Source organism: Trichoderma evansii (assembly GCF_050947405.1).
Source record: "Trichoderma evansii strain SZMC 28006 chromosome Unknown GGI43scaffold_12, whole genome shotgun sequence".
Classification (NCBI taxonomy): domain Eukaryota; kingdom Fungi; phylum Ascomycota; class Sordariomycetes; order Hypocreales; family Hypocreaceae; genus Trichoderma; species Trichoderma evansii.
The window spans coordinates 649,635-672,705 of NW_028145194.1; the positions used below are offsets into that span (position 1 = coordinate 649,635).

General features: G+C 50.2%; 6 protein-coding genes across 6 annotated transcripts; 2 read left to right on the top strand and 4 right to left on the bottom strand.

Annotated features, from left to right (window-relative positions):
• Positions 1-24: 24 nt before the first annotated feature.
• Positions 25-1,076, bottom strand: GGI43DRAFT_407360 (cytochrome oxidase c subunit VIb-domain-containing protein). The gene has a single exon (XM_083206225.1). It carries the CDS (start codon positions 773-775, stop codon positions 362-364), a length of 414 nt encoding a protein of 137 aa, XP_083059891.1. The 5' UTR covers positions 776-1,076; the 3' UTR covers positions 25-361.
• A 68-nt stretch (positions 1,077-1,144) lies between these two features.
• Positions 1,145-2,408, top strand: GGI43DRAFT_73060 (integral membrane protein S linking to the trans Golgi network-domain-containing protein). The gene is made up of 3 exons (XM_083210225.1): positions 1,145-1,228; positions 1,281-1,816; positions 1,901-2,408. The coding sequence occupies exons 2-3, from the start codon at positions 1,566-1,568 to the stop codon at positions 2,268-2,270; spliced, it is 621 nt and encodes a 206-aa protein (XP_083059892.1). The 5' UTR covers positions 1,145-1,228; positions 1,281-1,565; the 3' UTR covers positions 2,271-2,408.
• Positions 2,409-2,826: 418 nt separating this feature from the next.
• Positions 2,827-4,675, bottom strand: GGI43DRAFT_73088 (uncharacterized protein). Its single transcript, XM_083210226.1, has one exon. The coding sequence runs from the start codon at positions 4,493-4,495 to the stop codon at positions 2,912-2,914; it is 1,584 nt and encodes a 527-aa protein (XP_083059893.1). The 5' UTR covers positions 4,496-4,675; the 3' UTR covers positions 2,827-2,911.
• A 2,002-nt stretch (positions 4,676-6,677) lies between these two features.
• On the bottom strand, positions 6,678-7,806 carry GGI43DRAFT_384614 (histone H1/H5 family protein; the record flags this gene model as incomplete). The annotated part of the gene is made up of 5 exons (XM_083203545.1): positions 6,678-6,839; positions 6,899-7,271; positions 7,334-7,356; positions 7,628-7,654; positions 7,738-7,806. 5 exons carry the CDS (start codon positions 7,804-7,806, stop codon positions 6,678-6,680), a joined length of 654 nt encoding a protein of 217 aa, XP_083059894.1.
• A 3,388-nt stretch (positions 7,807-11,194) lies between these two features.
• Positions 11,195-15,062, top strand: GGI43DRAFT_73902 (uncharacterized protein). Its single transcript, XM_083210229.1, has 3 exons — positions 11,195-12,901; positions 12,969-14,627; positions 14,709-15,062. The coding sequence occupies exons 1-3, from the start codon at positions 11,435-11,437 to the stop codon at positions 14,790-14,792; spliced, it is 3,210 nt and encodes a 1,069-aa protein (XP_083059895.1). The 5' UTR covers positions 11,195-11,434; the 3' UTR covers positions 14,793-15,062.
• Positions 15,063-20,289: 5,227 nt separating this feature from the next.
• Positions 20,290-22,259, bottom strand: GGI43DRAFT_73105 (uncharacterized protein). The gene has a single exon (XM_083210227.1). It carries the CDS (start codon positions 21,530-21,532, stop codon positions 20,522-20,524), a length of 1,011 nt encoding a protein of 336 aa, XP_083059896.1. The 5' UTR covers positions 21,533-22,259; the 3' UTR covers positions 20,290-20,521.
• Between the last annotated feature and the right edge of the window lie 812 nt (positions 22,260-23,071).

Genomic DNA, 23,071 nt, shown 5'->3' on the forward strand with positions numbered 1-23,071 from the left:
TGAATTCGATTTGTTGTCTGTCCATGAACGAATATTATTTATTATTTATTGAACCATACATAAATAAATATTTCACATTTCTTTTTTGTTTTCAAGCTTGTATGAAAGCATACCGCCGCTGGGGACAACAAAGCTGCCGCCATGATTTTGAGCTGAATTCGTAAAATCTATACAAAACTTTCGAAAGAGAAGGGTGAGTCCGTTTTTGAGCCCTACCAAGTCCCCAATACCCATCATAATATACAAATACTGTTGTTGTACACAGTCCGCCGCCTTTTATAATACATATCCCATCATTCCATTCCATCCATGTGGTCCTTAACCGTCATAAGAGCCCAAAACCTCAGCCGCGCATCCCCATTTACCTCCCTCTCTTCTGATCCAGCATATCCTGGATATCACCCTTTCCCTTTCCACCCTTTGCCGCAGCACCTCCATCCGGCGCAAAGTTGGAAGAAACCTCCATCTCGACAGCGCCCTGCTTGCGCAGCTCATCCAACCTCCTCTTCTTCTGCAGATCCGCAACGCGCCACTGCTTGAAGTACTTGACCCAGGCGGCGGAGCAGTCGCGCTCAAACTCGGCAGTCTGCTTGGGACACGCCTTGGCAGCTTTAGAGCCATCCTTGGTCGCATCGAGAATGTTGTTTGCGTCTAGGCACAGAAAATAGGCATCCCGAGCGGCCCAGCAAAGGGCACGCTCCTCGCGGTTAGGGATGGCGGTGCCGGTGCGGATGGCATCCTGGCGGGTATCTGCGGAAAACGGCCACCAACCCATTGTGCGTTACAGCGATAGATTGTGTGCGTAGTTGTGTAATTGGTTGATATTCCTGGTCAAAGAACCCTCCCGCAAAGCCTTTATACTGAGACAATTGCTTCCTCCGGCACGTTCTTGCTTTGTAATGAGGGGTAGTAATGCCCTTAAGTCTTGGTGAAAGGATCAAGACTGATGCCTCAAAAGTCAATTGAGTAATGAAAAGGTCAATGATTTGCCGGCCGCCTAAAATTGAGACTATCTCAACCCCGTTGATGTAGTGACTGTCGACTAAAAGAACGTCCCAAGCAGCTATGAGCTACCAAAGCCGCAACTAGTGAGCCGCCATGCGGTAATGACGATGAGAAAGCTCGGCAGAATCCTGCGGGCGGTCAGGCGCGCAGCACCCCATCCAGCCTAGCGCCAAAGCTGTCAACTGAGTCCCCTTTGGCTGTGGTCACCTGCCTGGCGTATCATGTATGTGTTCATCCCCAAGCCATTCTCGTGCCGTCACCAGCGTCTGCATTAGCAACTCTGTTTTGCGCCAGGCAGCGCTACTCACCGAGCATTCGCCCTCGCCGGTTTCCGAACTCGGCATCTCCTTCGACTCGTTGACACGAATCCTCTCAGCATGGATTAGGACAGCGAGACTCGAACCAATGTACAGCAACACTCTGTCACCTCATCCATCCTCAAGCATCACCAAATAGCCACGCAAAGAACCTCGCTCGACTATCCACATTCAGGACAATATAATTTCTTCCACCTATTTTAAGCAAGCATATAATCAACAAATAAAAGAAAATAAAGCACCATGGCCCGCCGACGCAGGCCCCCTCGCGCCGGCGCTCTCACAGAGCTCCAACCTCTCAAAATCGCCGCTCAGATAGGCATTCTCCAGGCCCTCTACTACTTTGCCGCCCTCGTCCTCATGCTCTTTACCGCTCTCGTCGCCGGCATTTCATTCAACTTCAACTTAATTCTGGGGTGGGATCGCGTCCGTGGCGATACAACGCAAGGATGGCTACTAGCCTTTGTGTGGATTCTAAACGGAGGCTTTTGCATGTGCGTCTACACCCTTTAATATCATTCCGCGCTCCTTTTCTCAAACTAAAGGATAATCAAAAAGCTAATATTTCATTCCTTCAGGTCTCTCGCCATGGTCGTCCTCGTCGCGCGCAGCAAACTCGTCCCCGACTTCGCCCTCACCATCCACTTCCTCCACCTCCTCTTCACATGCCTCTACACGCGCTCTATCCCTCGCCACTCCATGTGGTGGTTCACCATGGTCGCCTCCTCCGCCACCGCCGTCGGCCTGGGCATGTGGGGATGCCGCTACCGCGAGCTGCAACCCGTCTTCTTCCTCGGTGGCAGGATCCTCGGGTCCGGTACGTCCGGCTCTACGAATAGGAGCACGGGAGCCATGGGCGATGCGTTGCCTCCCGACGTGGAAGACGGCATGGGCGAATCGAGTATGGCGGGAGAATACGAAATGGGCCAGATGAAGCCTTCGACATAGAACGAATTCAACACCGGGAATTAATAATAGACGGGATATTTTTTTAGTCAAAGATGGGCATTAAACTTGGGATGTATACTAATAATCTATAAAAGTAGCGTGCATTATTCGGCGTTTATTTTGGAATATAATCAGGGGAGTGCTACATAGACAGTCGGTCGCATCCTCTGGGAAAGAGACAAATGGCACCACATTCACCTCGAAATAGAGGGAGGGAAAAAATTGCGAATCAAAGATGAATCGTAATTTATCTATATCCCACATCACACGAGCAAACTATATTTCTAATAGAGATATCAAGCTGTATTCAACTACACAGCTCATTGAGTCGCTACTATAGCTCAGACGCACTGTAATAACGACGTCGTTCTTGTAAAAATAAAGGCTAAAGAAAAAGTTTCGTGCCGCAATATACCCAAGCTTATGTAAAAAATCAAAAGCAATAACGATAGAGAAAGAAACGCCTCCCATATATACTATACAGCGGACTCCCAATTCTTTTTTTTTCCCGTCTCATACTCATCTAATATAGTCATTTCTTCTTCCCTTCTGGTATCATCATTGGCCAGACTCCCTGAGTCCACCTTCAGGCTCATTACTGCGTACATACTCGCAAATGAAGCAATCGTATATAGTCGCAATCAATTTATCTTCCCTCGCAAAGCATCCACCTCTCTTTGCAGCGATTCAAGGTCAGCGAGAATGTCTACGCTCTGCCCCAAGTATTGCTCATTGATGTCGCTGAAATCATCCGCAGATGTTCTTGGCTTTCTGGCCGAATCTAGACTTGTTCGTCCAGATCGCCCACCTGTACTGCTTTGACTCCTTGAAGGGGGTGGAGGGGGGGCCACTGTGTCTCGTGGCTTGATTTCGGTCATGGCTCGTCGTTGAGAGGATTCTAGGCCGTATAAACTCTGAGGTCGGCGAGTAGATGGATTGCGCGTGGGCGGAGGAGGGGGCGCCATAGGCCTTGCAGAGTCGAGAGAGGTTCTTGGTGGATCAAATTCGGGAGGTTGCATGTGTGTAGAGGATTGCGGTGTGCTTGGATAACTTATATGCTTCGAGCTCGACATTGTTCTCCGGGGTGGCGGAGGTGCTGGCGCATTGGTACTTTGGCGGACGCTGCCAGACCTAGACAGAATCGAGTCCATCGACGTGCGTGGAGGCGGTTCATTCTCTTGAGGATCCAAGGCATTTGTCTTCACCTCAATTCGAGGCTGTCGTCTGGGTGGAGGGGCCGGTACAGCCTTTTTGGCATTGTTGGGAGGGGTTGTAGAAGCATCCATTTGATCAGGGCTGGATGTGAGCTCGGCAGGATGACTATCGAATTTCACGGGTAGATCCTCTATTGAAGAGTTGCTGCTCCCCGAGCTCTCTCGAGACAACACAGGCCGAGATGGCTCGTTATGATGTGGAACCGGCTCAGCCAACTTTTCTACGGGGCTGCTGATAGTACTCTCGGAGCTGGTGACATTCTGCTCAGGCTTAATCACCTTTCCGTGTCTGGAGCTTGGAGGCGGTGGAGGAGCCTTCTTCTCTTTGTTGGTTCGTGCTGCAGCTGGAGCATCCTGGATACTCTTTGGGCGATCGATCTGATCGCGGTCGGACGAAGATTCCGTTGGAGATGTGGATTTGAGCGGGCTCGCATCGCCCGTCATGAGCAATCGCTTGAACGAATCGACATTCAAGGACCGCCTCGCAGACTGGGCCGCCTTCAGCGCCTCGCCCTCCTCCCGCAAATCTTCCTTCAGGTCCGTGGAATTGCCAACATCTTGCGTCTTCTTCTTGCTAAAGGGATTGGCCACGGTCTGCACTGGCCTCTGCATCTGCGTCTCCATCAGCGGCTGCCGTCCCTGCGGAAGAGCCGGCTGAGGGGGTGGGGTAGCGGATGCATCCTCCCAGCTGTTCTCGTCGACCACGGCGTTGGTAAAGGGATCTTGATTTTGTGCATATGACTGTGCCTGTGCGGCGGAGTTGAAGTAGCTAGCCGTCAAGTCCTCTGGTGAGTCGGGCGACCGGGGAGGCGGTGACAACACGCGGACCTTTTTCACCACCTTGGCTTTCTGGGAGGGTGATTGCGCGGCCGCAGGAGGCACATTTTCGTCGCGGAAGCTCGTCTTCGGGGGCGGAAACAGCTGGACGGAGCTTATGGAATCGATTGCTGGAAAGCGATTCTCTGCATGCTGCGTCGCAGGCTTCCGGAAGGGATTCGATGACGACGCCATCGTGACGGTGACTAGTTAGTGGATATGTCCGAGCTATTATATGGTGTTGTATTGCTTAAGTAGTTTCCTCTATTTCCCTTGGGTCATGACAGAAAGAGACAGCAGTCGTCCGCCATCTTCCAGCGTCAGACGGTAAAATGGAGAAAAAACAAAAACACAGTGACTGCACTCTGCTCCGTTGTCGACAGGATATATGAAACCTTGTCTAGCTTAACAATCGGGAGTGTGTGGCCAGGGAACAAGGTGGAAGTGAGTCCGTTCGGAAGAATCGGTTACTCCAGAAGGGGGACAGCTACAGGAAGGTACGTAGACAGTCTGCCTCAGTGACATGTGTCTGGCTGAGGGGAGCGCCCACTCCGAGTTAAGCATATACCTGGCCACGCTATCCTCGGTGGCGGCGCACGGCTGGCAAACGCAAGCAGCCGCAGGTATCTGTCCATCGCAGCCCTGTACATGGCTGAGTGTCTCGCACGGGCCCGTCAGCTGTTCTCGCCAGGTACCGCCTGTTCCTGATACGGTCGGCCATGACGGGATGCGCTGACGAGATTCGCTGACGGCGAGGCTACGTCCGGTGACCTTGGCATGAATAAGTACCAATAGAATGCCGGGGGGGGCGCCGAAGAGGGGACAAGGACGGACGTCTTACTAAGGGCCCAATGACTTACAAAAAAAAGACACAAAAAAGAAAAGACAAAGTTAAAACAATAAAGAGGGGGGCAAGCAGCCATGGAGGACGGAGCTGTTGGCACCAAGTACTACTACGTATTACTGCTCATAGACCGTACCCTGGAGCTTCTTCACAATGGCTTGGGTTGACGTGGCAGCGAGCCGCAGGAACACAACACAGTTACAGGGTACGTGGAGATGCCTCGCGCTACTGATGGCGATGCTACCTCGCCCACCCGTGTATATATAGCGCTACTTTTGGAGTAGTAGAGCCGGGGGCTCCAAGTCGGCGACGATGGTGGATGGTGTGCTGCACACAAGCAGTGCAAATGCAAGTAAGTACATGTACGTATTTGGCTTGAGAAACCCTTGACGATGAGAAATGCGAGCCACAGCAGGCATCAACGTCATGGTGACCAACCAGACGAGGCTGAGCGCCATTCACGCCATGGGGTTATTCGCCTAGCGCCAAACTGTAGCGGTACTGGGCCGCGGCATTGTTGAAACATGCCATTTCCTACCTATGAGCTGATGTCCTTCTCCCATTTCTGCTTCTCTCGAGACTGTGAATCAACATTTGCGACAAGTAACGAAGATGGATGGAACAATATCTCATCTTTTCTTAAACAAGAATGCTTAGTTCGGTATTATTTGCGGCGAATAAGCACAACAAGACCCATGTCGTAAACATAGGAGGAGCCTCTCTGCGCTGAATTTACTTACACGCATCTCACCATTACATCTTACCCATAGGGTAGTGAGGGTCTCAATGTATGTGCCCCATACCTCGCTACGCGTGCTGCCTGCTTGATCAAGTCCTAAGTCTCAACGATAGAGCCAGGGGAAGAAAAAAAAGGAATCATTAGAGCATTTCGCTTAATTACATTCATCTGGAGAGTTGGAAAAATACAACATAACACGTTTTATTCGCTATCTCTTCGAGTTTGAGTAACACAACAGTTCTGCCCTCATTTCCCGAATATTACTATAAATTTCGTTTTTGCTAGGATTATATACGCCGGGTAACACACTTTCAAAACAAGCAGAAACAAGGCTTGGTAGAGTCGCGCACCAACTCCTTAGACGCCGCCACGTTGTTCCTCTTTTTCTTTCAAATGTCCCCCCCCACACCGATGAAAATTGAAATCGCGCCAAATGGGCAAAAAAAATTTCACAGTGGAAAAAAAAAAGGATACGCGAAAATAGTAATGTGAAAAAATAGTAATAGTAGTATAAGTGATCCGCCCCCCCCACTGGGAGGCTCATTCCAGGAAAGTCACATATATAGTGCGATAATGCCAGGCCCAGCGCGTCTGTCAGAGTGCGCGTATCAAAACAAACATCATTCCTGCGCACCGCCAAAAACAGCAATCAATCAATCCTGAGCCAACCCAGGCTCTCCTTTGCCCGACCCGTAGTAATAAATTGCAAGCCCCAAAAACGCCGTGCCACATTCATCAAGGATACAAGTAAAATAAAAGCCGCTTTTTGCTTCACGCGAAGGATAAGATTAGATTTATGCCTTCACAGCAGCAGCCGCAGGAGCGGCAGCGGCCTTCTCCTTCTTAGGAGCGGCAGCCTTCTTTGGTGCAGCCTTCTTGGTAGCAGCAGCGGGCTTCTGGGCCTTGGCGACACGGCCGGACTTTGTCTTGGTCAGAACGGTTTCAGGCTTCTCGGGCTGAGGGGGGTTTGGGAGTTAGAAAAGGGACAAAGATGAATGTGAATCTATAAACATACCTTGGTGGCAGTCTCCTTGGCCTTCTTGGGAGCAGCAGCTTTCTTGGGAGCGGCAGCCTTCTTGGTGGTGGTGGTCTCCTTCTTTTCCTTCTTTTCCTTCTTCTCGCCCTCCTTGGCCTTCTTGGGGGCAGCGGCCTTCTTGGTGGTAGTGGCCTTCTTAGCAGTGGCGTCCTTCTCCTTCTTGGGAGCAACAGCCTTCTTGGCCTCGGGCTTCTTCTTGGCCAGCTTGGTGCCTCCAGAGGGACCCTTGGGCTGGGCGAAGAAGCCCTTCTCAACACCGGCCTTGAGGGCCTTGTTGAAGAGAGAATCGAACATGTTGTCCGAAACGTTCAAAGTGTTGTTGGCCTTGACATACTTCTTCAGAGACTGACGGCTGTGGGAGCATGTTAGTTACTTTGTCTCTGTACATTGTCCCTAACAATTGAGATTGCTTACCTGGAACCATTGCGATCCTTGAGCTGTTGAGTGCGAAAAAGGCGGGTTAGTTTATTCTTCACCAATCGTTTGTGCTGATTCTTATAAACCAATCGAAAAAAGAAAAAAAGAAAGAAATACTACGCGACAATTGAATGGGGTGATGTGATGTGATGAGATGAAATCAAATGAAATGAAAAAGGCGCAACAAAGCGGCTACAAGATAGCTTGCCCCGTGAAACGAGAAGGGGGAGGGAGGGAGAAGATAAGGCGCAAACAACAGCGCTTGTGCAACAGAGGGCTGTGCCAACGTACATTAACAATGGCATCGGTAATCATGTCCTGCAGTCCTCGCATTAGCCTCAAACTCGCAGAAGAGTAGTAAATAAACAGGTGATGCCGGCATGCGGCCGACGGCTACGAACCTGGTAGCTGGCATGAGCAGAGCCAGACTTGGCCTTGGGGGCAGCGCCTTCGGACTTCTTGGGAGGCATGGCGATGGATGGATGGTGTGGATGTACGAGAGAACGTGTTCGACTGTGATTGAGAGCTGGGTCTGACGCGACTGGAGATTGCGAGCGATGAAGATCGAGGAGCAGAGACAGCGGGAACCGACAACTCGTCGGGCGCGTGGGAGGGCGATGGGGCTTGTTTATATACGGGGCGGGGGCAGCGCCGCAATCAGTAGGTCCTGAGCTCTGCGCTGCTAGCTTCGCAGCTCTGGGCGGGCAGCTGGTCCCCTGTCTGCCACAAAGCCACGGCAGCATGTACCTCCAGGCCGCTAGAGCTCCGGTGGAGCCCCCGCTAACGGGCCAGTGGCCAGACCCTCGTCGTCACCGTCACCCACACCTACAGCGCTGGCCTTTGTTTGGCCGCGATCCCGGCGGCACACCTGCGTTGCTGCTTCGAGGCCGCCTTCTAGCGCAAGTACCGGTACAAGCCAGAGTGGGAGGGCCCCTCTTCTCCCCGGCCGGGAAGCGATCCTGCGCAAGCCAAATCTCAGCACTGATGGCTTTCTTACAATCTGCGGTGCCATCCATACACATCGAGCAACTTGGCACGCCCACCACCCACCACCCACCACCACGTTTCTTTCTCTCCCTCTCTCGCCCTCTGTCTGCCGTACTCTATCTACTGTAACTAATACCCCGTCGGCGTCCCTTTTATGGTGCCAGCGCAGCTCCCAAGCCAAGCTTTCTTTCATTTACCAGCACCATGGCGTGGAAGAAAAGAAACTTTCCACCTCTTTCTGATTTGGAGAAGGAGATATCCCAACTCCAACCTCCAAACCCTCTGATTAGGCTTGCTCAATGCCGACCAGTGTACATACGACAAGAAGAATTATTCCCGTCCTTGTCCGGCCATGCCAGAAAAGAGCAAGGATGACAAAAGAGATTGCTACTCAAAAAAGAAACAGACAGAGAAAATGGAGGGGGGACAAGTATTTGGAAAAATAAAAAAAGGGAAAAAAAGGAAAAAAAAGAGCTGCCCAAAGCATGGCCCGCATCGTTGTCCTCCGGTACCTTGCGGTTTGGAAGTACCGGTACAAAGTCCTTACCTCTGGCGCGCCCCACAAGTCTTGTTATGCTTCCAAAGTAAAAATCGACGCCAGTTCGGCTGCGAAAATAATCCCTTGCCTCGTGACCAATTTTCTGATTGGCCAGCGCCAACATCACCTCGTCCGCCGTGTACCTCGACCTCTGATCTGAGGCTCGACCGCTCCCCCCGAAACCTCGACGTTGCGAAAATTCCTGTCCCTCTCTTCTCTTTGTTTTTCTTTTCGCCTGCGACCCTCCTTTACCTTGTCCAGTGAGTCATTTTTAGAACTGGCCATTTCTGCCTTTCATCTGCCGCGCTCTTTGACGTCAGGAATCCCAGATGCGGCCGTAGTGTTGTATGTTGTAAGCGCTGCGTTCTGGCGGCGGGTCATCGCCAAAAGACGTGGTTTGCGTTTGATGGTCCAAGGTGTCGCTCGCCCTATGCGTTGTCGCATTCTGAATTGCGCGACGGCACCCCCCGTTCGCGACCCCGTGAATGGCTGGTTGTGAATGCTTGTTTCTCGGGCTTTTCGCCAGTGCTATTTTTATTTCGACCATTGCTCGTCTTGGTGTGTCTTTTGTCGTTGATAGTCAAAGTCACTTTTTTGACCGTGTGTCGCGCCAGTCGCCCATGATGCACCCGTGAAGCTATCCAGAGATCACCGTCGCAACGCTTTTCCGCCACACAGCCTCACAGCAGCCTTATAAATTTTGAATTTTTTGCTTCTAGCATAAATTTGGGTAATCTGTGAATTGATTTCATTCTTTTTTATAATTGTAACCCATCTTTGTGGTGAGTTATGGCGATTCCAAAACTGCCCGCTGCCGGAGTGGCGGATGGTCATGCGACTGAAGGCTCGGTCACCGTCTCACATTTGCCACTCTCGGGAGCATATCTCCTACTGTTCCTTTGCAATATTGTTTTTGTTCGCTTCCGTTAGATCATAGAAGTCCTTTCGTCCTATTTCATCCCTCCCAAGTTTCAAATTACGTCCTGCTACACTCTTGCGCCGCGGCTTCGTAGCTCCGGATTGTTGCACCATGTCATGTCATCCTTTCCAGGGTCCAATGACCACCCAGTACCCTATATGGTCGCATAGCGACGCAAAACAACACCAGCATGTCTATTTTATTGCGGCATCGAACATTTTATTGCATTAAATGAGCTTATTCCTTTTTTCCCTCGTCTAAATTGTCGTTTTATACCTTGTTTTGCGACGATATCTGGCACCGGGCGCGACGCCGTCATCGCCTCTGCGATCCCCGCACTTCGACTCTGCCACAACACGTAGCCCAACCACTTCTACAGCTGTGCCCAACCCAGACAGTCTGCTTCTTCGAATTTCATATATTTGAATCAATCACTTTTCAGATTGCGGGAGTGCTAGGCATTGATGCAGACTCCTGCATTGACTTGTTAACGTCTTACACGCGCTTTACTGGCCTATCGCGCAGATGCACTACTGTCCGCCAATGACACCCCGGAGTGATCCACGGCTTCCGCAGCGGGAGCACTTAACAATTCATCGTGCAGGAGTAGGCAAGTAATCAGTTGCCAGCATTCAGTCGGATAGGGACACCTGTCTCTTACATATATGCGACCTATCGAGAAGAGCCTGGTGCGGTGCCTGTTGTCGAATGATAGCTCACAGATGCCTGAATCATGTCATGCTTGATGACCGTGGCGCTCCGACGAAGTAAGGCACACCAATCCGGTCGCCAGAGCACCTGCAAAGTTATAATTGATTGTGCTTCGAGTGCTGCTATTATTTTCAAACTGAAAAAAAAAGAAGAATTAACAGAGAGAAAAAGAGTCGTGCAAGTCCAAAAGCTCATTTGTCTGTATGTGCTTATCATGCAATATGACCCAATCTACAGCGGATTGGCCCAACGTCCGTCCTGTTTAATACATGTCCACACACATGTATTCTTATCTCAGCCATTGGACAGTCACTTAGCCGTCAGTCAAAAACATATAATGGCCCAAGAAAAATGAGCGCTCTCCACGAAATCTTCCATCATTGCCAGAGGCCGCAAACCTCATGCGTTTTTCAAGCCCGACCCTCGCTTTTTTGTATACATGACCCTCTCCCAGACCGTCTCCATCTTTTGACTTACACCCAATGGCTAGACGCTTCTTAGACGGCCCATTCCATGTGATCGTGCACGTGCGAGAGAGGCCCCGATACAGCGGCTGATGCTCTGTATATACATGTGGGGTAAAGCCCCTTGTCGCGATAGGGACCGATAAGCCACTGATAGCTCGGTAGCAGGCTAGGCCAATCAGAGACAAGCGGCAACGAGGTTCTGAAGCCACGATTGTAGAAAGTCGCGAAAAGGCCACCGAGGCAAGGAACAGCTTCATTAGACCGTGAGGGCGCTTTCCAGCATCACGACCTTTTGCGAGCCGGCCTTGTGGATGAGGATCATGGAAGCGTTCCTAAGCTTGCCTAGCCGTCACTGACCTTTTTAATTTTGCTTTGTTGGTTCTGCCTCTTCTGCGCTTGTCTCACAATAGACCCCTCGTTTTGCCAGCTTTTGTCGGCGCATGCTCGTCTGATATCGCCACTTCTACACAACAACTATGGATTATACTCAGTACCACGCGCTGGGCCACGGCGAGCCCCTCGACCCCAACGATCCCAACAAGACGTCGGCTCCGGCTCCTCAGCAATTCCAGCAGTCGGTTCCTCCATCGCCATATGCCCCTCAGGCAGCCTTTGGCGCTCCCCAGTATGCTCACCTGGGCATGCAGCCGCCGCGAACTACCGGCTATGGGCCAGCAACCACTCCAGGCTACGGACCACCAGCTACTCCTGGCTATGGGCCACCAATGACGCCAGGCTTCGGACCGCCAATGACGCCAGGCTATGGTCCGCCGCAGAGCTTTCCTGGATCTCCAATGCCATCGCAGGATGGTGCCCTTGCAGCACAGCTTGGGGGAATGAACTTGGGCGCCGATGCGGGGGGTGCTGCTTCTGCAAGGAAGAAGAAGAAGGATAGACACGCCTACCATAGCGTTGAGCCGACTGGCTCGTCACAGGCCTTCAATGGGATGCCACTAGGAACGCCTGCCGAGCAGTTCCTCAATGTCAACAGTCCGGCTCTGGGAGGGCAGTTTGCAAGCCCTCTGGCAAGCCCTCAGATGGCCAATCCAAACCAATTCCCGGTGCCTGTCGGAGCTCCATTCTCTCCCGCAGCTCCATTCGCCCCCGGAAACATGGCATCGGTCGAACGCTTTCTCTCTACCGACGACGACGACGAACCCATCGGACAACCTACTGGGCCCGCTGTGGGCTCTGGCGGCCAACTCTCGGCAGACGACATGCCCAGTATACCGGCTGCAAGAGACTCGATCCAACAGCACTTCTTCAAGAATGTATATCCGACATTTGAGCGCCATGTCCCTCCTCCTGCAACGGTCTCGTTCGTTGCCTTTGACCAGGGCAATTCCTCCCCTAAATATACTCGACTTACGCTAAACAATATCCCAACAACGTCCGAGGGCCTACACGCAACCGGTCTGCCCCTTGGCATGCTCATTCAGCCCCTGGCTCCCCTCCAGGCCGGCGAAGCAGAAATTCCCGTTCTTGACTATGGCGAAGCCGGACCGCCACGTTGCCGAAGATGTCGAGCCTACATCAACCCGTTCATGATGTTTCGATCTGGCGGTAATAAGTTTGTGTGCAATCTTTGCTCATACCCCAACGACACGCCGCCAGAGTATTTCTGCGCTATTACCCCTCAAGGAGTGCGGCTAGACCGAGATCAACGACCGGAGCTTCACCGGGGTACTGTCGAGTTTGTTGTCCCCAAGGAGTACTGGACCAGAGAGCCCGTCGGCCTCCGGTGGTTGTTTATCATCGATGTCACCCAAGAATCGTATAACAAGGGCTTCCTGGAGACATTCTGTGAAGGTATTCTCTCAGCCCTGTACGGAGGAGACGATGAAGAAAAAGATGAGAGCAATGAGCCGAAGCGAAGGATACCCGAGGGAGCCAAAGTTGGCTTCATCACATACGACAAGGACATTCATTTTTACAACATCAACGTAAGTGGATAGTACAAAATGACTGAGTGATTTATATCGACATACCTTACTGACATTGGAAATTCAGCCACAACTGGACCAGGCCCATATGATGATTATGCCCGATTTGGAGGATCCATTCCTTCCTCTTGGCGAGGGACTCTTTGTCGATCCCTACGAATCAAAAGCCATCATCACTTCTCTGTTAACCCGTCTTCCTGAGATGTTTGCTACTATCAAAAACCCAGAGCCTGCTCTGCTGGCTACGCTCAACGCCGCTGTAGCTGCGCTAGAGACAACAGGAGGCAAGGTAATTTGCTCCTGCTCTAGTTTGCCAACTTGGGGCCCTGGTAGGCTGTTCATGCGTGATGACGGCAACCACCCTGGCGGCGAGCTGGACAAAAAGCTGTATACAACGGAGCATCCTGCTTGGAAGAAGGTCTCTGAGAAGATGACTTCCTCAGGAATTGGCGTTGACTTTTTCCTTGCTGCGCCGTCTGGCGGTTATCTGGATGTTGCAACCATAGGCCATGTTGCCTCAACAACTGGTGGCGAGACTTTCTACTACCCCAACTTCATCTCCCCGCGAGATGGTGCCAAGCTGTCACTGGAGATTACGCATGCCGTTACGAGAGAAACGGGCTATCAGGCGCTCATGAAGGTCCGTTGTTCAAATGGACTGCAAGTGGAGGGATACCATGGCAACTTTGTCCAGCACACTTTCGGCGCCGACTTGGAAATTGGCGTCGTCGATGCGGATAAGGCGCTCGGTGTATCCTTCAGCTACGACGGCAAGCTGGACCCCAAGCTGGACGCCCATTTCCAGACGGCTCTTCTCTACACTGCTGCCTCTGGACAGCGGCGCGTACGATGCTCCAACGTGATTGCTAGCGTTAGCGATACATCTAAGGAGTCAAGCACCAAGGAACAGGCCATTCGGCAGTGCATGAAGTTTGCTGATCAAGACGCCGTTATTGGTATCTTGGCCAAGGAGGCTAGCACCAAGCTTGCGACTACCTCAAGTAATCTCAAGGATATCAGGAATTGGCTAACCGAGCGAACAATTGATATCATGGCCAGCTACAGGAAGCATTCCGCGAACCAGTATCCACCAGGCCAATTAGTCATGCCCGAGAAGCTCAAGGAATTCTGCATGTACATGTTAGGTCTCCTGAAGTGCAGAGCCTTCAAAGGTGGCGTCGAAAATTCTGATCGGAGAGTCCACGATTTGCGTATGGTCAGGAGCATAGGACCTTTGGAGCTCAGCTTGTATATTTACCCCAGGATGATTGCTATCCATAACCTTCAGCCTGAGGAGGGCTTTGCAGACGCAGAAACCGGTCACCTCAAGTTGCCGCCTTCTGTTCGAGCTTCATTCTCGCGCGTCGAGACCGGTGGTGTTTATTTGGTGGACAACGGACAGCAGTGTTTGCTGTGGTTCCACTCTCAGACATCGCCAAACTTGATCACCGACCTCTTCGGCGAAGGCCACGACTCTCTCAAGGGCTTGGACGCCTACACATCATCATTGCCGGTGCTAGAGACCCATCTCAGTGCTCAGGTCCGCAACATTCTTGAGTTCTTGAAGAGCATGAGGGGATCAAAGGGCCTGACAATACAGTTGGCGCGCCAGGGAATTGACGGAGCAGAGTACGAATTTGCACGAACGCTGGTGGAGGATCGAAACAATGAAGCGCAAAGTTACGTCGATTGGCTCGTTCACGTTCACCGGGGAGTTCAGCTTGAGGTATGTCTATCTAACAAATCCTTGTGTCCATCCCATTCTCTACTAGAATCTTAGAAAGCTAACATTGGTATTTTTCAACAGTTGAGCGGACAGCGTAAGAAGGATGATGGAGAAGCAACGGCTGTAATGGCTAACTTTGCGGGACTGAGGCCATCGTACTGGTAAATACAGAAGCCATGGCGTCAATTGTGATGCTGCAAAAAAAGTAACCAAAAAAGTTGTGCATTGTTTATTACTTGCTATTCATAAGACTCTCAAAAAAGAAGAAAAGAGGTGTCTAGTATAGCCAGTGTTGGGGGGACGTCAACGCTGATTCATATGTGAGGCGTACGCTTTGGGTAACCACGGTACAGAAAGTGCCAGCACAATAGGCCAATGCTAAATTGCCCCCCAAATCAAGCATTGAAAGTAATAGTATTGATGTTTGATACTGCGGGAGACGCTGCAGCACTGATGTGTATGTATTGCGTTGCATTAATACGTCGTTAAATTTTTCTACGGATAGCCTTTGTTTTATATATTATAAATGAACATAAATATTTTTTCCTGTTTTAATAGATATTATCTGATTCATATCACTGTCATTCCTCTGGGCGATGAAAAAAGGATAGGCTGGTAAGGAAGGAAGCCAAGAATAAAGTTAAAAAGAGAGAAATAGAGAGAGACTGTTACAAAAAGTTATTAAGCGGCTCTCGCTCATTGTAATGTGCTGTGTAGTATTAGGATTGTGGCTTAGCGGCTCTGCATGTCATCGAGTCATTGAGATATATAATACGGTACAACACGCCACCGCGTCTCTCTCCCTTCGGAACGAGCCCGCGGAAGGATGCAGATCGTGGCAGGCAATTAAAATTGGAATCAAGCCTCATAAACGGCCGTAAGAATTTTCGGAAAAGTACTCCGTACAGTACAGCCTTTCGGATGAAATTTGTGCCCGTCTCAGCTCTTTTTTCCCTCTTTCAGCTCTCTTTGTTACCTTGTTATACGGGGAGAGGAAAACTGAGGGGGCCAGAAAATGGAGTTCGGTTTCAGGTTGAGTATAGTGAGATGGCAAGGTTGAACGTCAACGGGCGTGTGAGAGGAAGAGAGGCAGCAAACTGACAAGTGCCGAGAACAGTAATAGCAAGAAGTAGGTATCTTGGACACAATAATCTCATGACTTCGGCAAACTAATCACCAAAAGGGTAAGTATTGGTAAACATAGTACATAGGTACCCACAAAGCATGTATACAGAAAAGCTCCTCCGCAGTTCATCATCTCATACAAAGTACAAGAAAGGGGATCCTCCCCGGGTCACCGAATCCTTCTTGCTGCCTGTTGCTGTTCCACTGAGTCGCGCCGTGCAGCTCGTCTCGCTTATTCCGCCTGCCGCTCGCATATGGGGTGAGCCGCCGTTGTATTTTCGGCCGAGCGAAAGGGCCGACCTCTCTCATAAAGGAAGCGCGGCGGGCTAATGTGACCAATAAATAGTTTTAAATTTTAGCTTAATAAACTATCAATATCTGCTCTGTACTATGGTGAAGATTACATGTATATAGGGCTGTGGGGTATCATTTTGTCGCCCAGTTATTGAAACGTCCTCGACCTCAGTTACGGTTGACTATACGTAACTGCTCGAGCCTCAACACTGTGCGCCTCACAGTGCACCTTTTGATTTTCACTTGAAATACCCTGGATACAGAAAAATAACACGGCTTTAAACCAATTAAATCTTTATTTCTTATCTCCAGATCCACTTTTATACATCTCAGCCGTTTAAAATACAAATATTTGCACTATGTATATACTTATGTAGCCGCTGTTTTTTGCAGCCGGTTTTTTCAGCCGGTTATAACAGCTGTTTTTTACAACTGTTTTTTATAACTGTTTTTTGCAGCTGATTTTATAGCTAATTTTTACGGCTACCGCGGTTGGTTTTCATAACTGATTTTCATAGCTGATTTTCACGGTAGATTTTCGCGGTAGATTTTCGCGGTAGATGTTTACGGTAGATGTTTACGGTAGATTTTTGCAGCAATTCTTGTAAAAGGGGGTGTTTGGTATTCACATTATAGCGTATCTTACTTCGTATGTACAGTAAATAGTACAATTTATACTATATGAATCTCTGTAGGGATGTTTTTGTTTATAGCTTATTTGTATTAGCTACTGTCACTGCAAGGCGTTATTATAATTGCAACCAAAAAAGGTTGAGACAGAAGTCGTTGTAGTCAACTCTATTACCAAGGCCGAGACGCACACACAAGCAGTATGAAAAACCTCGGCTTTTCATACATCATACGAAGTAAAACCGCATGCCCGCAAAGTTCCACCCCGCGGTTGGCTGTCTATAAATTTGTGGAAGCCTGGGTCGCTGACAGATGATGGGTCGAATGAGTTACTTCGGCGGCTATAAGTCGTTGTTGGTTCTAAACGAGCGGACCAACAGAAAAAAAGGTAGAGATAGACATCAATCGGCAAATGATATTCATGTCAGATTTACGCGCTGCTCATACAGACAACCCGGTCCATGAGCTGTATTACCTCGGCATATGTAAAAGGAGGAAAACAGTTCAGTAATACGAGACTAGGCTACCTAAAAGGGATATTTGTTTGCTCTGGGATTCAGCTTTCACGTACTAGTTGTAAGGCATCAGCCCAGGATTGTAGAGCAGAGAGAGAGAAGCAAAGAAGAAACCGGGCGGCGGGGCCTCAAAACTCCAAGAGAGGAAAAAAGAGGAAAAAAAGACAAAGACGAAAGGCGTAGGATACACCGGAAAAGCAAACCATAACCCCACAGCCTTATGCTGTCAAGGATCCCTGTTTAGGCAACACATTCCGGTGCTGTGGAGGGGTGCGGTCAACAAAATGATGATTAAGACCGTTTGCCGATGCTACTTTATGCCCTGACATGGTTGTCGCGATGCGGATCGTGTTTGTGAGAGGAGGGATAATTATGTATAGTAGCAACATTAGTATTGCGCCGATAGTCTCTGCTTCACTTGGAACAGCAAGTGGTCAGCAAACATATATTAAACAGCGCCTGGTCGGCCCATATACATTGGACAGCAAATGGTCAGCACACATACCTATATTGAGCAGTAAGTGGTCAGATCACAAAGTTAGGGGTTGCCGGCATCTACGCGGCGAGATTTCTTTGACCTTTTACCAAGTTTGTTTGCTAAGGAAGCCCTAGTGGCGGGAGGATGCCGATTGACGATTATTGAGGGTTAAATGTTTCTTAGTCGACTTTGGCCTGAGTGACACGTCGCCCTTGCTTGGTTGCTGGTTTAGCATTGTATACTAACTAGCATGTATTAGCCTCCTTCTTTTATTTTATTTTTTTCTTCTGCGAGAGAAGGAAGAAAGGCGTTTACGGAAAAGGTGGGGCATTTGCGAAGAGGAAGGGCGTCTGCGAAGCAAAAGCGTTTACAGATACGCATATACGAATAAACGATACGACATGTGCGCCATCCTAAAGTCCGATAGATGAGCGACCTGCGTAATCTTGCCCGCTGAGCCGTTTTCCCGTATCGAGATCGCATCTTACGATGCCAATGTTCAAAACGAGCATGCTCATAAAATCAATAAATTAGTAGACGGTATTGAAAAGCAGCGAAGCAAGAGTGTTGGGAAAGGTGTGCACCACACTACTACCAAGCAACAGCGGAGAGCCAGTGACATTCGCCAAGGCGTCTGAAGACCAAAAAAATCGAGTCCCCCCTGTCATCTGCGAAATGGTAGTGCTGGGATGTTGCGTAAAAATCTAGCACGTCCTCCTCGTACGAGAACGTGTTCTCTTACGGAGTACTCCGGAAACCCGTTTGCAAGAGCACCAAGCGTATATACACATTGTCCGGGTACGGCGATGAAGCTAATGCAAACTTGGCGTATGCTGCCTTGTCCCATGCACTGCACTTCCTGCAGGTGCCGGCCTTCCTAATGGATGAAAGCAACTAGATGCTAGCTAGTCTCCCATGCGGCCGCAGAATTTAAGCCCCGAAGAACGCTTGTTTGCGCCCTACACCTTCTGGACATAGCCTTGTTTCTTTGCGTAACTACCTAGCTCGAGCATCTTTGATACCCAGCATTGTAGCATAGGGAGTTGGAAGCCAGTTGGAGAGGTTATGCGACGGTGAGTCCCGCAATTTCTGTTGATGAGGGCGAGTTCCGTAATACCCGCTGACACAACATCGCCGCCCAAGAGAGATGGAGAGAAAGAGAGAGCCTTGCAAGACCTTTCTAGATCCTCAGGTGGGGTAGCCAAGATCCCAGATGTTATGCACTACAACATTTCCTCGTTTTTTTGCTTTCGTTTTGCCCAGGACAGGGTACGGCTGAATGCAGCATGACTAGTGGCCGAGGCCGGGAGGATTGCACGACTTGTCTGAGTACTGCAAACCGATCGGCGATGATGCAGGTCGCTCCCCTATATGGAAGAGAATTATTAGTTTTATTTGTCCAAATACGCATACTGTACCATATTCCGTATATGGAGTCCAAAGCGAGCCGGCCAACTGCCAGGCTGCATTTTCGATAGAGCCATAATCCTTGCAACTCAAACGGCCGGTGCAGCTAGCAGTCTTACTGACTCGACCAAGTCATCACAATCACACGCCTGGATATAGCGTCTCGGCAATTACTATCTGTAGATCGTGTTAGCCGCGAATCATAAAAGGTCATGATATTTTAGCGCTGCGCTCATCCAGCTTTTACCGGTTTCAATTACTTATAGTATCTGCAGTTTGACGCAAGTAAGGGACTCCAGCAGGACGAGCTCTGGCAATTGTAGTATTACCGCGGGACTCAGAAACGCCTAGTGGAGATATCCTGACAGTTTGGAATCTCGTCTCACTTGGTTCGGAAAGAATTCGGAACACGAAGTACTGGACCAAATAATTCAATGCTAATAGCTCGTCTTTGAGGGCCGGCCAAATGCTTACGTTCAAGTAAGCATCCGGATCCTCATATTCCAGGGTGGAACATGTTAAATTACTTTGGTCCACCTTGACTTTGAGTCGCTGTGTTCTGGGAGTCAAATGACGGCCATCTAAGGACGTAGATTGGACGTTGAAAAAGAAAAAGGAAAGGATGTGAAAAAAGAAAAGAAGATAGGAAATAAAAGGCCATCATGGTATGAGTGTCTACAAGCACTCTAGCCCCCAAAGTTGACACCCCAGTCACCCCTTCTGTCGTAGTGCCATTCTATGTCTCAGCCAGCTCATTCTTAGCGAAGGGGGTCTGATGTCAGCTGTCTTTCCTCTGTCGCAAAAACATACTGACGTCTGGTGGTCGCATCTTCAATTCAGAGAAAGGGAAATGGGACCACTTGCTTGGGTTCACACCGCACCTTGGCAGCTCTGAGAGCCAGCTGGGGTGCTCGACTTCAAGCCGCCTGCGACCGCTAATTGCATCAGTAGCCAACCAATCGCACACGCAAAAAGGTTCCATGGAAAGGCAAAAAGAGACATAAGTTACCCAAAAGGAAATAGCTTATCCCGATACGTAATACTCTTAATAGAATAGTCTAGCCCGTCCATCCAAGCCTATCTACCCGCATACATACCAAACTATCCTCCATAGTGCCCCAACCCCAGACGCTGAAGTCCTTCTCCGCTAGGAGAGGATACCAAAAGGCCAATAAATTTTCAATGACACACAAGGCCACCAATAGCGCACAAATACAGCTCTCTTCCCTCTTTGTAACAGCCCACTTTTGATCAAGCTCCAATAAAGAAAGGAAGAGAGAAGAGAGAGAGAGAGAAAACCCGAGAATGGGGACGGGGAAACGGACTTCTGCCTAGCGTCAAAACGGCAGTGAAAGCCTTCCAGCCCTGTTGCTTACCTCCGTCCTCGCCGAGCACTCTCCTCGTAGCTGGCCCATGGATACCACCGTGGAAACAGCGAAAAGACTTCATGAAGTGATCATGTCAAGTCCGTATCGGGGATCTGGCCGGCAAAGGAGACGCTCAATCTCCCCAGAGTCAAAAGTGTGCTCAAAGATGTCCATATCAGTAGGATCGTTTACGCCAAGAGGCATCTTTGTCTTTGAAATGCTGCTACTCTTCCGATCTTTCTTCGCCATTTCCTCATGGATCAAGCGAGTCGTGCTCTGCGTGGGATCTTCAAAGACGAAAACAACGTAGGAGAACTGCCCACGGAGGTCTGGGTCAAATAGGAAAATATCCCGCCAGATTTCCGCAAGTTCCTTGGGTGGATTGCGATAACCATTGCCGAGGCCGAAATCGCCAATCACGACTCGATCGTAGTTGTTGTATAAGCAAATCCGAAGGGCGCCTCGGATCTTTTCCCGTATCATGTCCCGCTCTTCCGAGAAAGAATATTTAGTTCCATTCTCCTTGAGTTTGGGCCAGCGTGTTGGCGGAACAGAGATAACTGGCAGGTCGTACCAATGATCAAGTGGCTCGTAACGATCGTGAGGCCCACGGCATACAACCACTGAGTCTGAGAGAATAGCCCCAACAGATGGGATAGGATAGTTGGAGACCTCTCCCATCGCAGGCCAGGGACTGCCCAGCGTAGCGGAGAGATTGCTTCGTCGGCACAGCTTCTCTTCATAGCCAGAGCAGCCAGTTTCCCAGTCTCCCCCCGGACGTCGCTCATTCGCGGCGCAGAGGAAAGGGACTCGAATTCTTGGCCCCCTTGCTCCCTCACTAGACTCGCTGTCCGCCTTAGCATAGTAAATGGCTTTCATGACAGGATCACCAGATTCAACCCGAAACTGTGGGGGGCGAATGCTTGACTTCTGGCGTGGGACATCGAGCTGCGCTGCAGGATGTCGATAAAGAATGGAGTACGGTGGAAACATTTCCGAGTAGTTTGCTTTGACTAGAGGTATAAAGTTCCTCTTTGTATCGGCCGCCACATCGGACGGCCTTACCTTGCTTGATCTAGTTGGAGCCATGCTCAAAGGCTTTACCTAGGCAAAAGTAAAGGGTGTAGCAGAATAAACTAAGCGCGAAGACGAGATGCAAGCCGGGTTGTAAAGAAAGGTGTCTAAATTTAATAACAGTTTGGGTGATCGGTGTTTGTTTTGCGCTCTCGGGGTTCTCGGGGAAGTAAACCAGTCAGCAGGGCGGGCGAAGCGCATTTATATATCACTGTCTCGGCCTGATATGAGTTGCTTTTTTTCTGCCCTTGTTTCCCCTTCTTCAAACCAAGTTGCCAACGACCAATGAGGCAGACAGTGATTCAGAAGCGAACATACATAGAGAGAGCGTGAAGCGAGGTGTAGGGGTTGCATTTAATTGTACGACTCAATATGTCCAGAATCTGAACCATATGTTTAGAACAAAAACCAACGGCAGGCGAGCAGACAGGGTTAGAAGGAGCAAACTTGGAGGCTAGCGGTCTTCGAGTTGAAAAGAGTGTCAAGTATCGCTTGATAGACTACCGCTAGGGGGGGTAGATTATGTCTCGCCGGCAAGACAGGAATCCATACCGGGACCCACGAGGGCGCCGGCAGCCAAGCTGGCGGGACACGCACGATGGGTGGTATTGACGCCTAGTAGGACTGAGCAAGGAGTATTTGGCCCTTGGATAAGAGACCTGCGAGATCTCAACAGCACTGGTCCTGGCCGATAGGCCCCGGTCGAAAGCCAGAGAGAGATCATACGGTGCGGTGTATTCCGCGGGCCTCTTAGACATTTTTGGACAGCGTTCATGGTTCACCATGCAGCCTCTGGCTTCACACCACTGGGGAAAATGGGGGTCCCCAGCGGGCGGAGCTGAATTCGCTTGCTCATTGGATTCGATGAGAGCTAAGGCCGGCAAGAGATGCGTCTAGGTAGAGCGTAGCGGATGGAAACCATGACGAGGCGCACTCGCAACTGTTGTTTTTGGCATAGGCCGGAGTATTGTTGCGGACGCATGCGCATAAGATCTGTGATACCTCATCTCGCCCTGTCGAACCTTGCAAGGATCTATAAACTAGTCTGCGTCGGCGCAGGACATGGGTCAGGGGGTTCGAGGCCCCCGGGTCTGAGTGACAGATCTGGTTGGAAGTGGCGCTACACCGCACCGTATTGTACAGCACGCAAACTCGTGAGGGTGGAGGCCAAGAGCGGCGGCTGCGTCCTGCTCGGTCTTCCTAGCCGTATCGACTGCACAATCCCATGGCACTCGCTAGGGATAACACGATAGTTGACGACGGGCTGAGGATCGGAGACGGACGGTCAGGCTGGAGCTGAGACACGCAAAGACCAGCTGGTTGGACGGTCACTAGCCGGGACGCCGCCTATGCGGATCAAGAGCCAATCTCGCGGGAGCGACATGACTTCTTCTGGATATGATGAGAAGGGCCGTAGTCGCCAGACAAGTGGTGGGTGCGAGTGGAACATGGCGTCTTTCCCACGGCCATTCAGAGAGGGCGCTCATCACTAAATGACCACCAACCAACAAGACAAGAGAGGAGAAGGGAGATTAGGCGGGCGAAGGATGCGAA